Here is a 22,994-nt window from a genome sequence, read left to right as displayed (position 1 = left end):
CTCCCCATAACAAAGCAGCTCTAACTCAAAGCAGCTCCCTGGATGCCACTTGCTGTGCCACCCTGCCCATCACAACCACACCTTCCCAGGGTCTGTCACGCTGCTGGATTTGCAGGGGCAGCTGCCCTCCATCGCTGTGACACTCTGGGGACACAGAGGTCGGTACCCTCTGCCTCAGCCCCAAAGCTGTACCCTGTTGCCACAGGATGAGGACAGGCCTGGGGAGCCGAGGATCCCCATCTCCGCGCTTCTGGCGCTGTCGAGGAGCCTGGATGAGTTCAGCGGGACCAAGGGGCTGGGGGGGGGCAGCGCCTGCCCACGCCTCCGTGGGCAGAAAGCTTGGAGGTGGGCAGCCAGCCAGGCAGACACCCGGCTGTCCTGGCCACGGGGAATTAAAGGCAGCTTTAACTCTCCCTTCAGCAGCTCGTGACTCTTTCTCCTCCTTTCTGCCGGGCTGGAGAGTTTCATTCATCAGTCGCCTGCCTCCCATTTTGCTCTGTAAGAGGGCTGTAATTAGGGCAGCGCGTGCCTCCTCCTGCCTCTGTGCTCGTGCCTGGAGAGCATCATCTCCAGCAGACCCTGACTCACCCAGTGATGACCCTCTGCCCCTCTTCCCCTTCCCAGCACATCCACGTATCTCCTCTCCCGCCCTCCCTTTAACAGCAGTGAGAGCTCCCGAACCGGGTCTGGCCCTTGGCACGTTCACCGGGGATGAAGCAGCGCGGGGATGTGAGAACGAAGGGCAGCTTTCGGATGGCTGGACCCATGCCACCATGATCCCTCCACAACCTCCTCTCTCATTCACCCTGGTGCTGGATGCAGCGGTGGAGAGCTGGACAGCACAAGGAATGAATGCACAGGGAGGACCCAGCAATGCCAGCGTGGCTTGAGCCTCCTCGGCACGCGTGTGAGGCTGCCCTCTGCCACCACGGCCACCGGTGGCCAGGAAATGCAGATGGACACGTGTGGCCACGGCTCCGTAACTTCAGACTAAGGGGTAAGAGTGCCAGGTGAAGTGGTAACCCAGGGCTCCTACCTGTGAGGATGGAGACACTGTGGAAACAGCTATCCAGCTTGCCCAGGAGGATGGAGAGGAAGCTGTCAGCAGCCAAACCGGTCACATCCCGCGTGCTCTGGTCATAGACCACCACGTCCTGGTGCTCCTCTGCCTCCACCTGCAGCAGAACAGCAAAAACTGGGTGTCAGAGAAATAGGCTGAGCACTGAGGAGAATGCTGCCCACACCACCATGGGAAGCAAAGCTGAATTTACCGGTCACACAGCAGGAGACCCCAGCTCCACAGCATCCGCACCAGCTGGCTTCACTCACCAAATGGAGGGTCCAGCCAGGCTGGGACTCCGCTCCATGGCTACAGGCAAGCGTGTCAGTACAGATGCTGCAGGAGCAGCCCCACCAACCATGAGCGCTTCTGAGCATCCTGCCCCAGACAGCATCACCCTCTGCTTGCCATTACTTAACCGCATCCCAGAAGTCGCCCTGACTTCATTCACCATCTCCTCGCCACCAAACCTTTGCCCTCAGATACTCCTCTGCAGCCTGGCTGGTGCCAGGGGATTTGGGGGTGGTTCTGCAGGCAGGGGTGCTCCCAGCACAGCCCTTGTGCTGCGGCTGGAGCGAGCGGGGCTGGAGCAACAGCTCTGCAGGGCAGCCTGGGGACACCGAGCCCAGCACAGTAACACCTCTGTAGGCACTGCCCCTCTGGAAGCTCAACCCAAACCTGCCGATCACCCCTGTGGGCTGAAGAAGGGGGAAAACCTCTTCTTTAGCTCAGTGCGCATTCAGGGAGATGCTCTTTCTTCCTTCTGTAATGCACGGTGGGGCCAGCACACTGCAGAGATGCGCTGGGGAGGGGGAAAGGAGCTCCTGGGCTGCTCTGACATGCCTCTCATGCCACAAACAGCACCCAGCCCTGCTGCCCGCTGCTGCAGGGCCTCCCGGGTGGGTGAGGTGGTGGGGTACCCCGCAGGCAGGCAGCTGGCTGCAGGCAGGAGTCCCCCCAGTCTGGTGATGGCTGGATTGCAGCGAGAGCACTCAAGGCGCAGCTGGCCGTTCCTACACCTACCTGAAGGTCCATGCATTAAAAGAAGATAAAAATCCTGGCAGAGGCATGGCTCAGCGCATCTGCTGAATAGTCGGGCGGATGGCACACGCCTGCCTTGTGAGTGCCTGCCCTCCCAGCCGGCCGGGTAAGGCACATCCATCACGGCGTGGGAGGAGGCGGCGGCAGCGGCAGGCAAGGAAGGAGGGTCTGCACCTCTAAGCTCCTCTCTCCTCTGGCTTGTGTTGGAGCTGCCCATCGCCCACCGCCTGCCTGGCCCTCTCCAAAATCTCTTTAGGAGACCACTTGAACTAGGAACCACTCATGGACACCCGCCTCCTTTTGCTGTCTCACTGCCATGCCCTATCTTTACCAGCAGAACAGATTTGCTCTGGGTTGCTGTCGATACTAATGCTGCTCTCACACACTGCTGCAGGTGCTTCCCTGCTCGGCAACGTGAGTGCCATCCAAATAAAACTGCAGGGCACACTGATTTAGCTGAGCTCATCACGTCTCCTCGCCGCAGCGGAAGGACAGCCCCACACCAACAGAAATCCCTGCCGGGGCACCACGTGCAGCTCTGCTCTTGGAAGTGGGGGCTCAAAGGAGCCAGACCAGCACAAGGCACTGGGGAGCAAAACTGGCCCCACAGGTCAGCAGGATGATGGGAGGGCTGAAAAGGCAGCAGCGGGATGAGAGGGCAGAGAAAAGGATGCAGGAATTTTAAAATAAGACACCGAAAAATGACCGAAGCCACCTGGGGGCAAGCCAGCTGAGGATCTACCCCAGCATCATTTCGTTGGCCACCCCTGAAGCAGGACTTCTGCAGGCGGCCATCCCAAGCACAGCTGGAGGGAAGCACGGCGGCTGCCGAGCCAGCTCGGAGCCAGGAGCCTGCCAGTCCTTAGCAGGGCCGCTATCCCTTCAAGCCCCCCTATCATGCCATTAGCACATCTCAAAACCCCAGTCCCCAGCCTGAAGCCCCACACCAGCGAAAGCATCTCCCACAAAAGCACGGTGAGGTGGGGACCGAGCTGTGGCAGGGCAGGGGCTCATCCTGGCTGGGCGGTCCAGGCCAGGGTGGCTGCAGTGGAGATACCAGCTCTGGCCAAGCAGAATTATCCCACAATAGGATTTAGTGTTCCCTCTGCATGGGGAGGCTTTGTTTGGGCCGTTACTGCAGGGTTGCTGAGCGACGGCAGAGATGTGCGACACGGTTTACATCTTATTAAAGTTATAAGGTTTCACTCAATGTAAATGCCAAACAAGCACTGGCCTTGCATGGCCTGGCTGCAGAAAATAAATACGCTGCTTGCTGGGGCGAGGATGCCTGCAGGAGGGTCCTGAGGAGCCCTCGCGGAGCACATGAGGAGCCCACACCGGCATCCCAGCTCCTCGCTACAAAGGAAAATGAGAGGGAGATGTTCAATGGGGTCCACAGGTCTCCCATTAACCTCATGTACTCCAGATACGCCAGGGGAGGCACAGCCCCATCTCTGGCCTTAAACATCGGGAGGTTAAAAGCTAACTGGGGCAGAGGCAGAGGGTAAAGCTGAAGAGATGCTCAGGGCCAGATTCCTGCCTCTTCCAGCTGCTGGCATAGGGCAGTGTCACAGCTGGCAACAGGGGGGTCCTCCTGAGGAGCAGTACCTCCATGGTGGGAGCTCTCCCATGGGGGCTGCCCATCACCCCAAGGATGCTGAAGTAACCAAACCCCCAGACATCACCCTCCAGAAAGGGTCCCCAAACCCAGCCAGCAAGGGACGGCAGGGCCAAGGCGCAGCAAGTCGTTTGGCCCCAAGCAGGTGTTGAGTGAGGCTTGCAAACCCATGCACGCCTTTGAAAAGCTGCTGGCCCACCCCAGCGCTGGAGGTGAGCCAGGGCATCTCCCTGGGGACAACCTTCCTCCCTGCCAGAACCTCGGCTGGTGGGGGGGATGGCTAGCCCAGAGCAGGGACCACCCGGCCAACAGCTCCAACCAAATCCCAGCTGAGACCATCCACTGCCTTCCCACCAGGCCCAGTGCTCGCCACCACCACCCTCCCCAGCTCTGGCTGCAGGTAACTCCCTTAGGGACATCTGTTCCTGGGGCACTGGGTGGTTCAACGTGGTCTGGGTCCCTGCTCCGCCTCTCTCCCGCCGAGCAGGGATGATAACGCTCTACAGGTGATCCAGGCTAAGATAAGAGCGAGCTATTCTTATTATCCCAATTACTACCGACATCTCAGTCACATATTGTTTCAAAACACAGTGAATCACCCCACTGAAATAACAGGGCTTCCATCAACATAAAGAGCAGCCAGGCACACGGCTCAAAAATAAGCCCCGGCTTTCCCTCAAGCAAAACAGCTGCTTGCAGAGCCATGCTCCTAACGCAAATAAATAAATATTCCCATCGCCTGAAGAGACCCTTGTCGTGCCTCAGACTGCGGCTATAGCTGCTCTAGAGATAGCCACATTTCAGGAAGCAAGAAGAGGTTGAGAGGTGGAAAGACTTTCCAGGGGGATCTTGAAGAAGCGAAAATTTCAACATTTCCCTCAAGAAATGCTAGTGAAAACCCCAGGCAGGAATTTCCCACAACCTCTGCCCCAAAAACTGCACTGAGGAGCTGAATTATTTCAGTTATTGGAATTTATTATTGGGAGAATTTATTATTGTTAGTATTGGGAGAAGGGTTCAAAACCAAAACCAGAGCAGTACATTGGTACCATTTTTGTGTGGAAGGAGCCTATTACCAGTTGGGAAATGAATTGCTGCAGCAGTTTTTCCCAGCTCAGGCGCCATGGGAAGATAGCACACAACGGGGCTTGGGAGCAGTGGCTTAGCTCTGCCCACCATCGCAGGCATCTTTCATGGAAAAAAGAAAGGGAGGTTTATTTTCCCCATTTCTTCTTTCCTACAAAATGGTCCTTCCCTTTCCTTGCCCCAAAAAAGCCAGGAGCTGCTGCTATCCAGCAGCATCGCTCCAAACTAGCATCCAGAAGCGCTGTTAACGGTACCTTTCCCGAGCGGCGGTACGGAAAGCAGGTGCAAGCCCTGGGAAAACCGAGTTCGGCAGACGCTGAGCCCCGCTGCCTGCACGCTGGCGGGGGAGCGGAGCGGGGGGCAAGGTGGGATCGCCGGGAAGCTCTGCCCCGTGCCAGCCCCGGCCTCCTTCCCCAAACCGCGATGGCACCGCCGAGCCGGGATGCGCAGGTCAAGCTCTTTGTGCCGGGCAGCCGAGGGGCAGCGGGATGAGGGGGGGGGCTCAGGCTGCCCCTGCCCTGCCCGGGCAGCCCCCCACCGCTGCCAGCCGCCTTTGTCTGGCAGCCCGGCCGGCCGGGAGCAGGAAACAGGAGGCGGGCGGGGGGCCCTCGGGAGGAATAATGGGGCCGGACAATCGCACCACTGATGTCACCCTTCCTGCCATCTGCTCCCAACGCCAGCCGTGCCCCCCGCTCCGGCCCCCGCCTCCCCCGGCCCCGGGGCGGGGAGCCAGGGGCAGAGAAGGGCCCGGGGGGTGGCAGCTACGGCAGGTGGGGGCAGAGAGACCGTACGGGGGCGACAGGGGCCCGAACCGGCCGCCAGCATCGCCCCCCCGAGGGCCTGCGCCCTCCCGGCAGCACAGCGCGTGGACTGCGGGGGGGTCCCAAAACGCGACCACCACCCGAGCGGCTTGAAACCGGGGGCACGGGGGAGGGGGAACGGGGGAGAGGAGAGCTCGGCACCCCGGGGTGCCAACACCCAGGTGTGCGCACAAAGGCTCGGACGCTGCGAGCCGCGGCCCCCGCCCCGCGCCAGGTGAGGGTACAGCGCGTGTGTCCCCCGGCCCCGCCGCGGGCTGCCAGGGCAAGCGGCTGAACCCACGCGGGGGTCCCGGCTCGCTACGGCCGGCTGCCAGAGCCGGGGTGGGGGGCACGGTGCCCTCTGCCCGCGGGGGCACTGGGGGGGACTCTGCCTGTACTGGGAAGGGGAAGGGGGGAACAGGGGAGGGGGAAAAGGGGAAAGGGGAAAAGGGGAAAGGGGAAAAGGGGAAAAGGGGAAAAGGGGAAAAGGGAAAAGGGAAAAGGGGGAAAAGGAAAAGGGGAAAAGGGAAAAGGGGAAAAGGGGGAAAGGGAAAAGGGAAAAGGGGGAAAGGGAAAAGGGGGAAAGGGAAAAGGGGGATAAGGGGAAAGGGGGATAAGGGGAAAGGGAAAAGGGAAAAGGGAAAAGGGAAAAGGGAAAAGGGGGAAAGGGGGAAAGGGGGAAAGGGGGAAAGGGAAAAGGGAAAAGGGAAAAGGGAAAAGGGAAAAGGGGAAAAGGGGGAAAGGGAAGGGGGAAAGGGAAAAGGGAAGGGGGAAAAGGAAAAGGGGAAAAGGGAAGGGGGAAATGGGGAAAGGGAAAGGGGAAAAGGAAAAGGGGAAAAGGGAAGGGGGAAATGGGAAAAGGGAAGGGCGAAAGGGAAAAGGAAAGGGGGAAAAGGAAGGGGGAAAGGGGCAAAAGGGTAGGGGGAAGGGAAAAGAGCCGTGCATTAAAGGCGACACCGCCTCGCCGCCGCCCCCAGCACCCCCGGCTGCAGGCACGTCCCCAGCCGGTACCTGGACCATCACGCAATGGCCCGGGAGCGGGGAGGGGGCGATCGCTGCCTCCCGGGGACACGTGGGGACCCCCGAGCCGGGCCCACCGCCCCGCCCCGAGCCACCCCTCCGCTGCGGCGGCCGGACTGCAGGGCTGGCTGGGGGGCTGCAGGGCTGGCTGGGGGGCTGCGGGGCTGGTTGGGGGGCTGCCGGGCCAGCATCAGCTGACGCGAACTCCCTCATGCCTCCCCCTCCCCACCCGCCTCCTCCTCCCCCCCGTCCTCCCTCCCGGTGCGCAACGCCGCTGCCGCAGCGCTGCCCCCGCCCGGCCGCTCCCTCCCCCCCCCCCCCCCCCTCGCCGATCGTTCTGCTTTATTCTCCCGGGGATTTAAGAGCGCTAAAGCCCCTGAGGAATCAGCCCCTGCCACCCCCTGCGAGCGGCCCGGCCCCCCCGCGCTGCCGGTCCCCTTCATCCCGGCGGGGTGATGTCACCGGCAGCCAATGCGGGCCGGGCGGGGGGGACGCCGCAGATGGCTCCAGCTGGGCCCAGCGTTTGATTAATCGCCTGAATTACCCTCGCTTTGCCATAAAATTACAAGGCGGGAGGGGGGGAGACACACGGGGTAAAAGCGAGCCCCGAGCGGGGGGCGACGGCCAACTGCCCCCCGGGGGGGCGCACCCGGCGCGGTGCTGGCCGGGGCTCCAGCCCAGCCCCGTGGCTCCCAGCCACCTCTATTATTTAACCGGGAGCGATAGAGAGAGGAGCCTGGGAGAGATAATATGCCATGACACCGGATAAGAGCTTCTGGCGTCACAGGGGAGGAGGATTACATGTCCCTGAATGGAGTTAGAGATGACAGAGGGGAGGGGAAGAGTTTTTAGCAGGGGATTAAGTTTACAGCTCTGGGAAGGCTTTTGGGGGTTGTTTGCTGGCCTAGGACAAGTCCTAAGGCTGATATACCTGTTAGACTCGCCCGGGGAGGGCTCCTAGAGCAGGAAGCACATCACTGGGGTGGGGGCAAGGAGCAGGTCTCTGAGGACAGCCCTGTGGCCGCATGAGCTCACCCTCTGGCTCTCCAAAGGGTGCCAGAGAGATGCTGGCAGGTCAAGGGATGGAGGTAGAGGATGTGCGTACCAGGCATGGAGCGGCCCTTAGGCCAGTCTGCATCCCACCCCCAGCCTGCCCCTTTCTACCGGGGAAGAGGGTGTGAGCATCCTCTGGCCAGATCCCTTACCTTCATCTTGGAGGCAGGCTGGATGAGCTCCGTGATGGAGACCTTGTCCTGCTGGAGCCTCCTCTTGACGAGCTTGGAGCAGCAGATATTGACGGAGCTGAGGACGTGCCAGGAGTTGTACTCCACGAAGGAACGGCTGTCAATGACCAGGGTGCCCTCCGCTCCGTTCCTCAGGAGGCTGGCCAGCTTCTTCGGGTCCATCACCTTGCGTGGGAGCCTGTCCCCAGCCATAACGGGCCCGTCCCCTCTATGGCGAGCGGGGGGGAAGGGGTGGAAGGGCAGGGCAGGGGTGCCAGCACCCGTCTCCCCAAGGGGAACGAGCGAGGGGGTAAGGGGTGAGCAGGGCAGCACCTGTCCTGGTCCCCTCACGCTGCTAACACCCAGGATGCCAACTCATTGTGCTGAACCTGCAACGAGAGGAAAGGAGAAGGCGACCGGTCAGCCGGGCAGGACGCGACATTCACCTTGGGCCATGTCACCCAGGGCTCAGCCTTCAGAAAAGCGTAAGAGTGCAACAAGCCGCACTTTCTAGGTATGTTCTCCCAGCCTGTGGGCATCTGTGGATCCTGAGCCGCTCCAGCCAGGGGCTTTCTCTTTGTATTTAATAGCCCTCAGTGGAGCTTTCCTCCATGAATGTGCCTAATTGCTTTTTGAAGCCATGTCAGCTTTTAGCAGGCACAGTGGCCGGTGGCAGGCAGCAGAACGGTTTGCCAGCTATGATGAAGTTGGGGAGCCCTGGTTTGCTCCAAATCCGCTAACCCATGCCCCCCCCCCCCCCCGGTGACCCTTACTACTTGCATTGGAAGAGGCCACGCACACCCATTCCCTAATCACCCTCCCCACGGTTCTCACCACATCTAGACCTCGTTTAGGAGCCTTTCAGGTCAGAGCATCTACAGATCCACATATTGCACAGACACCTCTGGCCACCCCAGCCAGCCGCGACGCGCCGTGTTTGAGAGGCAAGGGCGCTGGGGACCTGCACGGGGCAAGATGTCTCCTCTTTTCCCCGTTCCCATCTCAACAGCTCCTCACACTCAATTTGCTTTCTCTGACCTCTGCCAAGCACAGAGCTAATGGTTTCACAGAAGCGGCTTAGCTCAGCAATAAGGTTTTGCTGCCGCATGGTAACAGCTTCTTCAGGGCCCATCAGACACACCACCAAATCAGGTGTGCCCACTCACGTCTACCATTTCACCCTGGATCTCACCCGCCTTTGTATCGCAGCCTGCTCGTGGGTATCTTGCCAGCTTGCCTCCTGGCAAGTCAGGAGAAGATGACCTCTCTTGGAAGCCAAGAAATGGAGCTGACTTTCACTCCTGCCTTCAAGAAACAGGCCAGGCGTTGGGGCAGAGCCCTGGGGAGCTGCACTCGGACCGAGATGGCCCCGAAGCGGCTGCTGCTTTCCAGCAGCTAACTCGTGCAGACTCTGAAAGGGGGGGGGTCGTATACAGGGCTGCCTACCTGGGCTCCATCTTAGGAGCTGAGGAGGGTCGAGCCCGGTGCTCTCCGAAGCACTATCAGAAGAACAAGCGTCCTCCACGCCCAGCCCGTGGGGTCTATAAGAGCAATAAGCAGGCTGAGGGACATTCAGGTCAGGGTGCCTTCTTGGGTTTTAACGGTACACGTCATTGCAGGCATGTTTTAATGGCATTAGGTTTTAATGCTGCTGCAGTCATTCAGAAAATAAGCCTGGGCTACTACGAGGCTCCTCTTGTTCCTGCCAGACAGTGTTTTAGAGAACCCACAAGCTGTTCCACAGAAGCTTTAATGCATCTGAATTAGGAGGACTATGAATACCATGCCTGAAAAGGCCAGTGTGAAGATTTTCATTGACTTCTGCAGGGCCAGGATTTGGTCCATGGCCCGGAGGAGGCTTACGGGTCACCCTGAGCTGAGTAAGCCAGCAGCTCCTGCGAGCCCCCACGCCTGCAGCCCCGGTGGTGCAGGCACCGACTGCGACGGTAGCTCCAGACACAAAAGAGATGCTTGAGTAGGACACACTATTGGGTGAAATTACAGGCACCTCAGTTACCGGTCACCAAAGCTGGAGGACCCAGCCAGCTTGCAGGAGAAGAACGGAAAGCCACAGAGCACGAGGATGGAGTTTCCCGCATTTGCTGTGGCTCATGGCTCCAGCCCCAACCTCCCCGGGCTACCAGAACTGCCTCCCAAAGCAGGGGACGGACATCTCGGCTCCAGCCTCAGGATCTGAGCTCCCAACTGAGGCCACATCAGGATGCGCAACCCTCCCCTGTCCCCTTATCACCCCCCTGCTGCCTCTGCCAACGCATTAATTCAAACTGGGGGGCCGGGGGAGCATGGAAATGCCCTAAAAGCTGCAATAGAGATGGCCCCTCCTGGCACAAAGCATTTTGGCAGCCCCGCGGCACTACAGCATCGCTCTCCCCAGCCCCACAGCGAGTGTGTATGGCTCTGCGGCTCCTCACGGTGACTCCAATTAGAGCTGCCCCCTCGGCGGGCGGCTGGCGGTCCCCCCACCGCAGGAACCCCGGTCCCCCCGCCTCCCCCCAGCACTCCTCCAGGGGGGCTTAAAAATTGAAACAGTTCTAATTAGGGGGTCTGAGGGGGAGCGAGGCTGGCTCCTGCTGGGATATGACACACCTCATTACGTCGCTACCGCCTTGCCAGAAGACCCCCTGCTGTACCTTGGCTATAGAGCCAGGGCACTCAGAAAGGATGCAAATTAGCCAGCTTTTCCCCTTCGTCTTCCTTTCACACCCCACTCCCCAAATCCCTTTCTGCCTCCCTTCCCCATCAGGACACCAGGCTGCGAATTCTTCTCAGTTCTTCCAATTACATCCAAGAAATGAAAAGGGAATGGAGAGGGTCGACAGACAAAAAAGATGGGGATAATACCACGGCAGAGGGATGAGAGTGAAAGACTGAAGTGGGAGGAAGGAGCAATCCCACACGGGGGATACGCTGCACAGCACCTCCAGATACAACGTGGTATCTGCTCCCCAGACAATGAGCAGGGGGTAAGCTCTGGGGGTCTGGGAAAGACAAGAGATCCTTAATTGCCCAACCGCTCTGAGAGAACCCGTTCGGAAGAGGCCTTCCATGCATGAAGCTCTGGCAGAAGAGCAAGACCTTGGGTGGAAGAGATGGGAGAAGCAGAGGAGGAGGTTCCCAGCTCAGCTAACAGCTGCCCTCCTGCAGAACAACCGGAGGAACGCCCGCGCCAGCTCGCCCAGGTGGACCTGGTGGCACACACATCGTTCAGGTCCCACTCCCAGCTCCACCCAAAAGACGGGGAAGGCAGGGCAAGGCTGGTCCATTCTTCTCCCCCTTTCCAGGAGCCTCCACGGGGGATGGAGGTGACCGACTGAGTGCAGTCATAGGGAGCTGTGACCTTGGTGTTAGACCCAAGGCACAGGGACTTCTCTAAGAGTATGTCCAGCCAGGTCAAAGGCAGACAAGTAATTTCTTGAGCAACCACAGGACAGTTTTGAAGCCAGACTGAGGGCTGGTGGGTTCATCCCCCAGCTAACAGGTACCTCAGGCACCAGCAGAGGCTGTGAGACCTTCATAGCACCTCACAGGCTGCGTGTGACAGGCTCTCCGAGAAGAATGAACTCTAATGCCTCCACGCCTGGGAAGGCTACCAGAGAAGGAAGAAAGATGTCTTTCTGCTTCTGCTCAGATGGGTTAAAAGGAAAACTGAAGGAACAGGCATAGCCATGGAGCACTGCTGAAGTAAGAGATCTTCTCACCATGGTGACAGGAGACCAGGGGAAAAGGTTAACCTGGAACCTAAATTAGGGTTTCAGAAACATAGCTGTGTCCCTCTCTTATCAGTTTATTAAAGCCATCTTAATCTTCTTGAGTGTTCCTGAAGAACATTACCATAATCCTTTAATCCCACCTCTCCCTGGAGTGCCTGTAATGAGGAACTGGGCACATGGCTTAGCTGAATGGGGACAGCCGAGCAGGAGAGGCCACACCGCAGCCAAGGGACAGAAAGACAAGCAGAGCTTAACACAGAGGCTGGGCCAACCGCCTGCTCATCAGGACTCTGTCCCCGGTGTCACCTCCACGGACACGCGTGTCAGGTGAGGGGTGCTGGCCACACAAGTCACAAGCGTTGACGGAGATGGGCACTGCCACCCGGGCGAAGGGCCAGTGTTCAGCCTGGCTGTGACCCTCTTCTGGTCGGGCCAGGCGAGAGGGCAAGAAAGCCCGAAGCGCAGCCCAGCCCGAGCCCACCCGTGCGGCACGGCGGGCCAGGAGGTCGTCCTTGGGCAGGCCACCGAGGCGGAGGCCACCTCCCTCCATTTCTCATCTCGAACAAGACCCGCAGCTGAGAGCTGTGGTGGGGGAAGGGCACAGATCTGGTTTCTCTTGTACTGGAGGCATCAACTGGAAGACCAGCATGTCTCTGTAGCAACCACTAACCTCACTAACCGGCACGTCCACTCTTCGCCCTGAGCCACGGGTGGTGCCCTGGGACTCTACCCTCCGCACCCAGCCCAGGTGAGGGGACGCTCCCCTCGCTGCCCCAGCCAGCCAGCTTTGCTGCGGGAAGCAGCTCTGACCCCAGGAACGCATTTCCTGGGGTGCTCCTCCCAAGATCATGCTCTTCTGGTGGCATCTCCACCTTGAGTTTACCAAGGGATAGGAGCACCCCACAGAAACGCCTACTCGTTGGTCCCCAGTGACCCCCCAAAGCAGCCGTTCCCAAAGAACGGCCACCTCTGCGGGGGACCGGCGGCACTGAGCTCAGCGATCCGGCTCTTCCCCCTGCACCCCACCTGGGGAGGTAACCCTGTCCTCTGAGCCTGTGGGAAATGCTGCCCGGCCAGGGCTCCTCCATCCATCCAGATCGGCCCTCCACCAGCCCCAGGCTCACCGCTGGGACGCTGGCAGGACCCCACCGGCCCCCAGCTCTCCAGACATTTATTAAGATGTAAAACGTGACACTTCTTCCAAGCCCTCCATCCTTTTTTCCTCCCCATCCCCTCATTTCTTTCAAGTGCTTCAGCACTTAGCGAACTCCCCTTGGCAGGTTCATGCTGTTTGAGGGATTCCTAAATCATGGACCTATTACTAATTATTATTATTTTGCAGCAGCAATCAGTGACGCGGGGCTCATTAACAAGTTAGCACCTCTGGTTTCCCTGGAAACCCGCAGCTGCCAGGCAACGGCTGTGTCTCCGGCCCGAGGCGATGCTACTGCAGTGCCTTTGGCTCACTCCCGGAAAGATGCTGGGGTCCTGCATGGGCTGATGAACCCAGCTTAGCAAACGGGATGGGGCTGGGAAACTCCAGGACGCGTGTCCCTGCTCTACCCTATCTGCTGTGAATCTCAGCCCGTCTACCGATGCCCTTCGGCCACTCGCAGCATCATAAACGGTGTAGCGGCTTCTCCCTCGCAGCAAGAGATGCAGGCTTTCTCCAAGGGTGAGGAATTTGGAGCACTAATGATCCCCCCCCACCCGCCCCGAGTGGCAGTGGGACAAAGCTGTCAGGTGCCTGCAGTAGCTGCTTTGGAGGTGATGTAACTGCTGCCGATTGCTTAGCAGCTACTCAAGGTCCCTTTAAAAGGCAGCACAAAAGATCTCTCTGCTTAACGATGGAAAAATGGAGTGGTTTTTTTCTTTTGCTCCTTAAAATGAGGCTGGGAAATACCACTGATCACATCCACTAACCCAGATGCAAAGTCTGCCTGTCCACCTTTCCCTGGTGAATCTCGAGGATGGGGAGGAATGACATCTCCCGAGCCCCAGCAGTACGGACATGTGGGGGAGATGGCAACGCGGTCCACTGCCCTGCTCTAACGCCCCCACCCCAAGACCCACAACAGGTTTTCCCAGGGTGGACAGAGGACTCCCCCTCCGTCTTGCTGATCCCACATCCCCTTGGCTCCCGACACACCGCAGGCACCCCCCGCCCGGGACGAGAGCCCCCGTGCACCCCCTCCACGCACAGAGGCTCCGGGAAGGGGCAGCCTCCCCTTCCTCCCGCAGCACATTGCCAGGAGGCAGCCGCTGCACCTTTCCCAGGGTTTCAGGCCCAGGTGCTTGCTGATCTTGATTATTTTTTTTCCCCTCCTCTTTTCTATGCCGCAGTCTCCTTTCAATTCCCGTAGGCTGGAAGCAGGATGGCGGGGAGCCCTGCAAGGAGCTGCATGTGCCCGAGCAGCACCCACTCACCTCCCCACGCCTCCTGTTTCCCCTCTGCACCTGCAGCCCTCGGCCCAGAAGGTGTTTTCCACCGGTGGATGTGGCTGAAGGACCAGGGTGTCCTTCAGCAAAGTGCCAGGTGGTGCGTTCCCAGCAGCTGCGGGATGCGGCGTGCAGGCACGCGGCAGCGCTGCCATGGGGGTGCCAGCCATGGGTACGTGGCTGGTGGCATGGGGCAGCTTGGGGGCTGCTCATGCTTCAGCCACAGGAACACAGGGATGAAGGGAAAGGGGACAAGCGGCACACAGCTGCGAAGGAGCCGTTCCCATGCACCCCTCACCCTGCGAGGCAGACCGGCTCTTCTGCTTCAGCTGAGCCAGGCGAAGGGGTCCCTCATCCCCCCCGCCCCCACCTCATGTTGTGCCGGCAGCTTGGAATAGGCTACGACTGCAAATGCAATCACCTCCTAGCCCGCTTCCACCAAAGCGACCCAGGCACATTTAAGGATTTTCAGACCGGCCATTCCTAGGAAAATTTCTGACTGCAGCGGTGGCGGTCAGTCTGGAGATCCAGTCAGGAAAAGCCAACAGGGATGGGAGGGAAGGGAATTTCACTGGAGTCTAGATGACAAGGCCAGCATTCTCCTCCTCTTAGATTTGTGCTTTTAACATGATTTACATGGTTTCCCCTTTAGTATAAACACAGGCTTTCATTTTAAAGCCTACAAAACCCAAGACCAAAGGTTACACCTGACCAGCCAGCCATTTAATCGCTGCCTTTGCCCACACTGAGGATGGAGCTCCCAAGCACGCTGCTTTCTAATACCAAAGCTATCCCATTTCCATCCTTCCATCCTCACCCTGCCAAGCCAAGAGCTGGCTGGGCTCTCATCTCAGAGCTGAGAGCACCTTCTGCCTTGAGCAGCCTGGCACACACCACAGGGGACATGTCACACTGGAGAAGGGAAATTTAGTCCTACTGATGCTTCAGGGGCCCTTGCTGCCCGCAGCCTGACATCCCCATCATTTGCTGCATGACCCCATCAGCCCAGCAGCTTATCTTGGGGATCTCCAGTAGCTCGTTTGCCTTTTTGCAACAAGAGCAGACAGAGGAGGCCCAGAAAGGTATGCAGTTAGATGCTTCTGCGGGGCTGGTCTGGCTCTCTTCCTAGGACACCAGACACCGTAAATACCTGCTGGGTGCATTAGCAGTCTCCTGAAGAAAGGGTCTCCAGGACCTGCATACTCTTTTCCCACAAGACCTACATGCCAGGTGGAAAGAAAGCACAGGACTAAGCTGTGGGTCTTCCAAGCTGCAGATAAATGTGCCAGAGTTTCCCTTCTTAAGGACAGTCCCAAGCGACGCCAGTTTGCCCACCTCAGCAGAGCACCAGGGAAAGCCAAGGCTGGAGAAGCAAGTGCCGAGCAAACACAAGGGCAGCCCGCTGGCCCCCGCCAGCACAGTACCAGCAGCCCCCCATATTTAAACGACAAAGACGACCCCTGGCCTCGCCGAAGAACGATGTGCAGGTTTTATGCAGTTTCTGATGACAACTGGTGCAGACTGAGGTGCAGGTGCCAGGCTCAGCTTCCCAGCCAGCACACGCCAACGTCCACAGTTCAGCCCCGCTGCACCTGCTGGAGCTCTAGTCCTCCTTAGGAGACCCAGAATTCAACCCAAATGTGAGGGGCTGCGCCCGTTCCCACTCCCCGGGGCCGTAAATACATTTTTCAAGACTTTTCTGACCTGGTTGAAGGCTTGCTGGATTCCCTATATGCACACAATAGCCAAATTGCTCGTAGGTTTGGGATGAATTAGCACGTGTCAGCTCAGGCTCTACCTCTGAGCGCAGCCCCAGCGAGGAGGCACCCACTCTGGATCCTGGAGGATTACCTTTATCTAGAGAACACACACACAAGACAGGCAAAGCCCAAGCCGACGTTCCTGCCCCACTCTCTCCTTTTCCCTTGGGAGCCGTGATGCATTACCAGCTGGTTTTGTCCTGTTAATCTGAGGTGACAGGGGAGTCAGACAAAGTGTTCTGCAGGTCCCTCCATCCTCAGCACCCCGCACAAGCACGTGCCCACTGATCACACCGAGCCACAGCTCGCTGGTCAGATGCCATGGCTCTTTGTGTACCAAATCCTACAGCCTAGCCTCTCTGCTGGGAGCTGGGTACTGCAGCGTTTTGTAACACGGGCCTTCTCTCTTAATCCGTAGCATCACTGCTATTGTGGGCGGCAAACGAGATGAACTCATTCACTGGGGGAAACGAGCAGCGATATTCTCCTCACCAACTCCAGGCAGACACTGAAGCACGATACATATATATCTTTTTTTTTTCTTAGCCCCAGTTTAAAAAAAAAAACCAGAGAGATATCATGACATCCAATCAGTGCTTCCACATCCTCCAACTCATTTCCACGCCAGCAGGTCTCACTCATCCCTGCTTCTGACCACGCAACAGAAAGCATGGGTGATCACACCAAGCCGTGCCCCTTCAGGGCTGCCGGCTGACCCCCAGCTAAGACCAGTCCAGTCCTCCCCACCGTCCTGCCCATCCCGCTAGGCTCCAACAGAGCTCACTTATCTTTACATCAGGTACTGCTGAATGAACCTTGCTCAGGTGCCAGACAAAGAGGCAGCCAAGCTCAAAGCAGAAGGGAATGCGAGGATGACACAGAATTACAGGCATCAGCATTCAGCAAGCAAGCAGAGAACGCGCCGATCTATTTTTAATGGTACAATGCAAGCGCTTTACAAAAGGATGTGTCTGGGGAGATTCTGCCCAGTCAGAGATTTGCATTCGGGTTTTTTGCAGCAGTCAACTTCCCTTGGTGCACGGGAGGCATTTTGTCCCTTCACCCCTCCTCAGAACAATTCAGAGAGCCCCAGCTTGGTTTCAGGTGAAGGCTTGTCCCTCTGGGTCACCTTCCTGCCCTGCCGTGTCCTTCTGACTTTCCACCAGAAGAGCCAAACCTGAGGTGAGCAGCAGGTCAGGCGTAAAGCAGAGCTCCAGGCTTGCTTGGCTTCTAGGTCTCAGCCCCTCCGAGCCAGCAAAGCTGCTGGGGACATCTCTGCGAGGTCCACCAACAGCAGCAAAGCTGTTAACGTGGTTTTTCCCAGGCTAGCTCACCAGTCAGCAGTGCTGGCACCCTCTCCGCACCAGCCCTCTACTCAACAGCCTCAAGTGCCAAGCGAGGCTCAGGCTGTGCCCGTCCGCTCCCCACGCAGGGCTGCCGGCCAAGGCAGATGAAGATGGCACGGATAACTCCACTCAAGCTATGGCTCAAGGAGGACCAGGCTGCCATCACAAGCTTGGAAATGAGGGAAATGAGGCAACGCAAAAACAATCGGATGCTGTAGATACTTCTTGGTTGCTTTTCAACAGTGCATCCCAGAGAGTGATGGACCCTCTTTGTTTGGAGCAAAGATGGCCTGGCATCACCCAGGAGGGGCTAGGTTTTGATGGGAGAGATGTGATTTAAGCAGAGGCAGGTTTAATGTGTGGGAAGGGCTTGACTTTCTTGACAAAAATCCCCAACCTGCAATCACCTAATAAACAGACTGAAATTTCTACCAGAGCTTCTGCTGCATCAGCTGAATTACCATGTGCTAGCTTTAGACAGCAGCGCCCCTCAAAGAACTAAATCCCCTATTAAAAAGAAGAAAAAAGGCGAGATGAAAAGCCGGGGATGCAGGCATACTGCGCACGTACGTGCCAGATGAGTAACGCGGGTCGGCAGAGACAAACCGGAAAGACGCACTGCATCATTAGCGGGGCTGGAGGACGCGTGCTGTGCCGGGGAGGATGCCAGGGTCATGCTGTCATTGGAATCTCCACACAGGATCAAAGCAGTGGTCCACCTCACCTCATCCCCCCACCAGCGCTGCCTAATAACAGGTAGTCTACAAAAGCCTGGGAGAAGCAGGATGGTGGGTACTTATGGAGTAGTCATGGAATAATTTAGGTTGAAAGGGACCTTAGAAGCTCATCTCGTCCGGCTCCTCTCTCCCTTAAAGGAGAGCTAACGTCAACACCAGAACAAGTTGTCGTGACCTTCTGGTCACCGAATGACTTGTTCCCGGTCATCAGCAGGCTCAGAAATTATGCCCCCCATAATTCAGCATGCAGAAATGCTGCAGAGAGAGACTCTTTTGCAAATTCCTAGAGCACCCCAAAGGGCTCTGGAGAAATTCCTGAAGAACACAAGGTCTCTGCCCCCAGAGAAAAGGTACAATGAAGGCAGACAAGTCATTCACACACACATCGGGGTGGGTGAACGGGAACTGCGAGGGCTTTCCACACACAGTAAACAGGGAAAAAGGCATAAGAGGAGTGGAGGCAGGAGGGAAGAATAAAAAAAGAAAAGAAAAAGAAAAAAGATGGAATCAAGGAAGGATTTCCAGCCCCAAATATGTTGCTGGGATGCTTTTAAGTCAGTACAAAACGCATCACCTATTTCACCTTCATGCAACACAGTACCTGTATTCCTGTGCTGTTATCATTCCTGTTTGTGCTAGGTGATTCTCCATGTACCAGACCCATTTCCAGTGAGCACCTCCAGGTTCTCCTCCAATCCCAGTCTGGGCTACTACCGCACCTATCTTCTGAAATACTGATACTTCACAGGCACCATGCAAACAAGCACTACCTGCTACTTTTGGAAACTGGAGGTCCAGAGCAGCAAAAAAACCTGCAGAAGCTCTGGGGAAAGCAAAGGAAGCAGCCCCCTGCACACCAGCCTAAATTACCTTGTCCAGCTGGGTTTAGGAAACCTCAGAGGAAGAGCCAAATAGCAGAGAGATGGAGCAAGCCATCCTACAGGCAGTTTGCAGCATGGGCTGGCCAGGGCTCTGTGCCAGGTACAGCCCCCAGCACGGCCCCCCCTTACTCTTACTCTCCTTGCTTGAAGTGGAGGTGGCTGAGAGCCAAAGGAGCCTCTCAGACAGCACCGACCCAAAGGTTTGGGCTAGAGAGTCCACAGACATCTCTTGGAAGAGGAAGAGATAAGACCCTGTTTTCCTTTCGATGACCTCCTGCTAAAGAGGAGACAGGGCGACCAAGGCACCTGCCACGGCCAGATCTCCATACGTTCCACCGCGGTCTCAGCTGCTGGCCTGCTTCTGGCAAGGCAAGGCATCCCTCCATGGGGATGTAACACATGCCATGGTCTCTCCCTCCATCTGAGGAGCGGGCAAAGCCATCAGGCCATTGCGGGGGTGCCATCCACCACGCACCATCCCTGCGGGAACCTGCACTACCGCTCATCATGCTGCAAGCTCTGCCTGGCTTTGAGGGCAGCCCCTGATGCCCTTTAGTGCACAGCATCTTGGCACGGTCAGGTTTTACCCGCCCCTCCCCCATGCTCCCCTGGTTGTGTTATAATCCTGCACACAAGGTACACCCAGGTCTCCTGAGCAAGGCTGAGAAAATCTTGAGCAGAGAGCTCGTTTAGCTTCTTATCTGATGAATGCTCCCAGGCCACTCACCTCCCTTCCCCAAGCCTGCCTGTAATTACGTCAGGTGCCTCCTTCCCACTCGGCATCAGGTGGGACAGGTGTATCTTCAGAGAAGAAATGTAAAGCTTGAAAAACAGGTTTTAAAACCCAGAGGGCACAGGGATGCAGAGGAGCCCGTTGAAGCTTTCCCCACAGGATGACGGCATTGCTGCTCTGGCTGCAGGAGCTTCTCTGCATAGCAGCAAGTGAAAGAGTGGGGTGAGACCCAGCAGCTGCGTGGGGAGAAACACCAGGAGCACCCGGGTGTTTCTGCAGCCATCTCCCCCGTAACACTGCCATTACACCCACGGCAGAGGGCAAAGAGGTCTACAAACCCTCCCAGGGCAACCTCCCAGCTGTTCTACCAGGCAGAGAGGAGCCACCATTCACAAGCCCCTTCTCTTTATCACCTCCTTCCCTACAAGACTCAGTTTGCCGGAACTGTTTCAGTATGACGGCAGCATCCTACAAACCCACGCCATAAATCCAGGCTGCCAAGCGCTGGAGCACCTCCTTTTCCTCCTTCCATCCCCGAGAGTGTTAACGTGCTCTGCACCTGCCTGCGCCCAGGGCTGCGGGAGCCTAGCTGCGCATCAGAGGAACCAACCTCTGATCCCTAAGAACAGCCCTCCTTAAAGGCAACGAAGCAAATCCAGAGAGGAAAAGCACCCATAACCCACACCCCATCTCTTACGCAGGTGAAAGCAGCTGGCGCAGAGGTAAGGGGTAGGGATGGAGTGGGGACTCGCTCACATTTGTGCCAAGAGGAGTCATTTCAGAAACCCAGAGCCACAACTGGTTTCCAGCCTATGGGGAGGTCTCTTGGGGGAAGACGTGGCTGCAGGAGAAGCTAGTTTTCTCCCACCTCCCCAAATCCACTTGGGTAGTATGGGATAGACACTGCTGCAAAGTCCTACCCAGCCCTCAGGGGCTGTCTGGGTAGTAATAATGGTGTGCATTTAATTTTAGGTGAGTTTAAGCTCTCCAAAGGCAGGCACCTCAGTGGTTTTCTCAGCCAGGTGCCTGGCATCCAGCAAAACCACGCTCGACAGACACACACAGTGCAGTATTTGCAAGAACAATCTCCACGCAGAGCCCCCAGCACACGCTCCTAAGGACCCTGCACACTTTGCTTTGCTCTCCCCAGTGTAGCTGAGGCTAGATTTTAAACAGCAACGCTAGATCCAGGTTTTCCCTACCCTTGCATCAAGGCAGGGACAACTGAAAGCCACAGGAGAAAATCTGTTGGGTTAAAAGCCTTTTGGTGTGAGATGCAGCCATCGTGGTTCGCAGACCCTCCAGCCCCAGGTCTGTGCTGCTCCAGCGTGTTGCTGATGGGCTGAGGGCAAGAATTTCTACCTACTGGCATGGCAATGAGGTGTTTGGGCATCCATCTGCTGCTCACGCACCCAACTGTCCTCTCTGGTCCCAGCCATCAGGACAGTCCTAGACATCCAGGACCTGCCAGCAGGGCTGTGCCAGGCAAAAGCAGGGACAAGACACCTGCAGAGCCCTTGCAGACATTTTAAAATCCCCAATACCTGCAGCTTCGGCCAGGAGGGTTTTGTCGGTGCTGCAGTTTATTTCGTTTTGGGAACCGTTACAAGCAAAGCCAAAGCGAGCGCGGGAACCCCCAGCCAGCCCCCAAACCCCAACAAACCTCTTCCACAGAGACAGCCCTGGCATGGCCACCCTCCAACAGCACGAGCAAACCCTGTCTGACAGAGGCAAGGCCAAACCCATAAGCGCCAATTCCCGAGCATCGAATCCTTCCGAAAACAAAGCTCCCCGCAGCCGCGTTTGGGGCGCAGGAAGCCATGCCCCGAGCCTTTCGCCCTAGCGCAGGAGGGTGAGACAATGCAAGCGAACGTTACACCGCTCCACGGGCGAGCTGCTTTCAAGGTTAACATGGCCCCGGACTGCCAGGCGCAGCCCTCAGCGCTACCTGTTCAGGGCTCCTTGGACATTCCGACCATCTCCCGGTGGGGGGGTGTCTGCCTTTATACCCCAAATGCGAGGGAGATCAAAACCTCCAGCAACTATCCCCAATGCGTTTGCCATCGCTAGCTGCGTGGGACGGGGACGGTCTCTTCCACACACGCTTATGCAGCGCCCAGCTCCCACCAGCGAGCTGCTGCCAGCTACCGCAATACGAAGGAGCAACGCATCCGTGCCTAGAAATATCCAAACAGCCTTAACAGAGCAGCACCGCACCGCGTCCTTCCTTCCAGCAAAACCGCAAATTACTGACCTGTGCACAGAGCTCCCCCAATGCGAGCTGAAGCACTGACATCAGCTCTTGCTGTTGCTCAGGAATTTAATTCTGGGGGAGGAGAAAAGGGAGCGGGGAGGGGGGGGGGGGGGGAGGGGGGGGAGCAGGAAGGAGAAGGAACTTATTTATCAATAAGGGAAATAACCAGGAATCTTTAAAAACAACCAAGGCTCGGCACAGAGGGCAGCGTTTATCAGTAGAGAGTAACTGGGGAGGGGGGTGCTCGGTGGGTCCACGCACGTTGGGGGAGGTGGGGGGTGTATTTTAAAGGGGCAGCTCAGCTCGCTGGTGCCAGCGGCGCCTCCGCAGCCGCGGCAGCGGGGTTCGCACGCACACGCCGGCCGCCGGCCAGCGCCAAGGACACGGGGCGACACGCCGGCCCCTTCCATCCCCTGAACACCCCAGCGCTGGTACCGCGGGTCCCTGCGCCACCAGCCCTGGCCCCCCAGGAGACTCCCCCTCCCCGCCATCGGCTGTCCCGGCGCTCCCCGAGCCCCCCCTACCTGCCCGGCAAGCGCAGGCGGCATTTCCAACGCCCCCACCCCAAAAACAAGCGCAGCGCCCCGACATGCGCGGCCGCGCAGCGCCGGTGCCCCCTCCCCATCCCCGCCCGCTGCAGGGCTGCTCCCTCCCAGCCCCAACACCGCCCCCCCCTCCCCCCCCAGTTTTTTTCCTCGCACCGCAATAATTCCAGCTCCCCCGGTAAAGCCCCAAGCCCTATAGCTCCATATACACGTACGTATATAGGCACATGTTTTCGCGCTGTCCACCGGCGCTGGCCGCGATGCCGGCTCCGCTCCGCACATGCGGGCGCGCTGCCCCCCCCTCCCCGCGCCCCGGGGCGCGCAGACCCCGGCGCGTATAGACATCTATAGGGGATGCACTGACCCGGCGCGGCGGCCGCTGCCGGCGCCGCAGGGCCCGCATGCCGCGGCGGGCGGGGGGGGGGCAAGGGGGGGGCCGCTCCGCGCTGCTCCGCGCTGCTCCGCGCCGCTCCGCGCGGCCGGGAATGCGCCGGCGATGAGGTCATGCCTTGGGAACGGGGGGGGGGGAGGGGGGGAAAGGCAGCGTTGACGTCACCCGCAGCCAATCAGCGCGGGCGGCGCAGGGGCAGGGTGACGTCATCCCCGCGGGCGCGGAGCGGCGCGGGAGCTGCCCCCTGCGGGGGGGGGGGGGGTGCGCGGCCCCGGTCATCGCTGCTGCGCGCCCCCCGACCCGGCCCGCGGGTCCCTGCGCAGGGGGTG

General features: G+C 58.4%; 1 protein-coding gene across 4 annotated transcripts in view; it reads right to left on the bottom strand.

The window, feature by feature from the left end:
- Nucleotides 1–22,761, bottom strand: part of DUSP8 (dual specificity phosphatase 8) — a 42,580-nt gene extending 19,819 nt beyond the window's left edge. The window contains exons 1-3 of one of the 4 annotated variants that reach the window (XM_040609133.1): nucleotides 22,639–22,761; nucleotides 7,831–8,237; nucleotides 1,037–1,175 (exon numbers count right to left, since the gene is read on the bottom strand). In XM_040609133.1, coding sequence (XP_040465067.1) covers nucleotides 1,037–1,175; nucleotides 7,831–8,061 — 370 coding nt within the window. In that variant the 5' untranslated portion in view covers nucleotides 8,062–8,237; nucleotides 22,639–22,761. The other 3 variants (XM_040609132.1, XM_040609135.1, XM_040609134.1) reach the window with 3 other exon arrangements.
- Between the last annotated feature and the right edge of the window lie 233 nt (nucleotides 22,762–22,994).

Source organism: Falco naumanni, chromosome 10 (genome assembly GCF_017639655.2).
Source record: "Falco naumanni isolate bFalNau1 chromosome 10, bFalNau1.pat, whole genome shotgun sequence".
Taxonomy (NCBI): domain Eukaryota; kingdom Metazoa; phylum Chordata; class Aves; order Falconiformes; family Falconidae; genus Falco; species Falco naumanni.
Note: the sequence above shows the minus strand (reverse complement) of the source record. Positions and strands in the feature narration are given on the sequence as shown.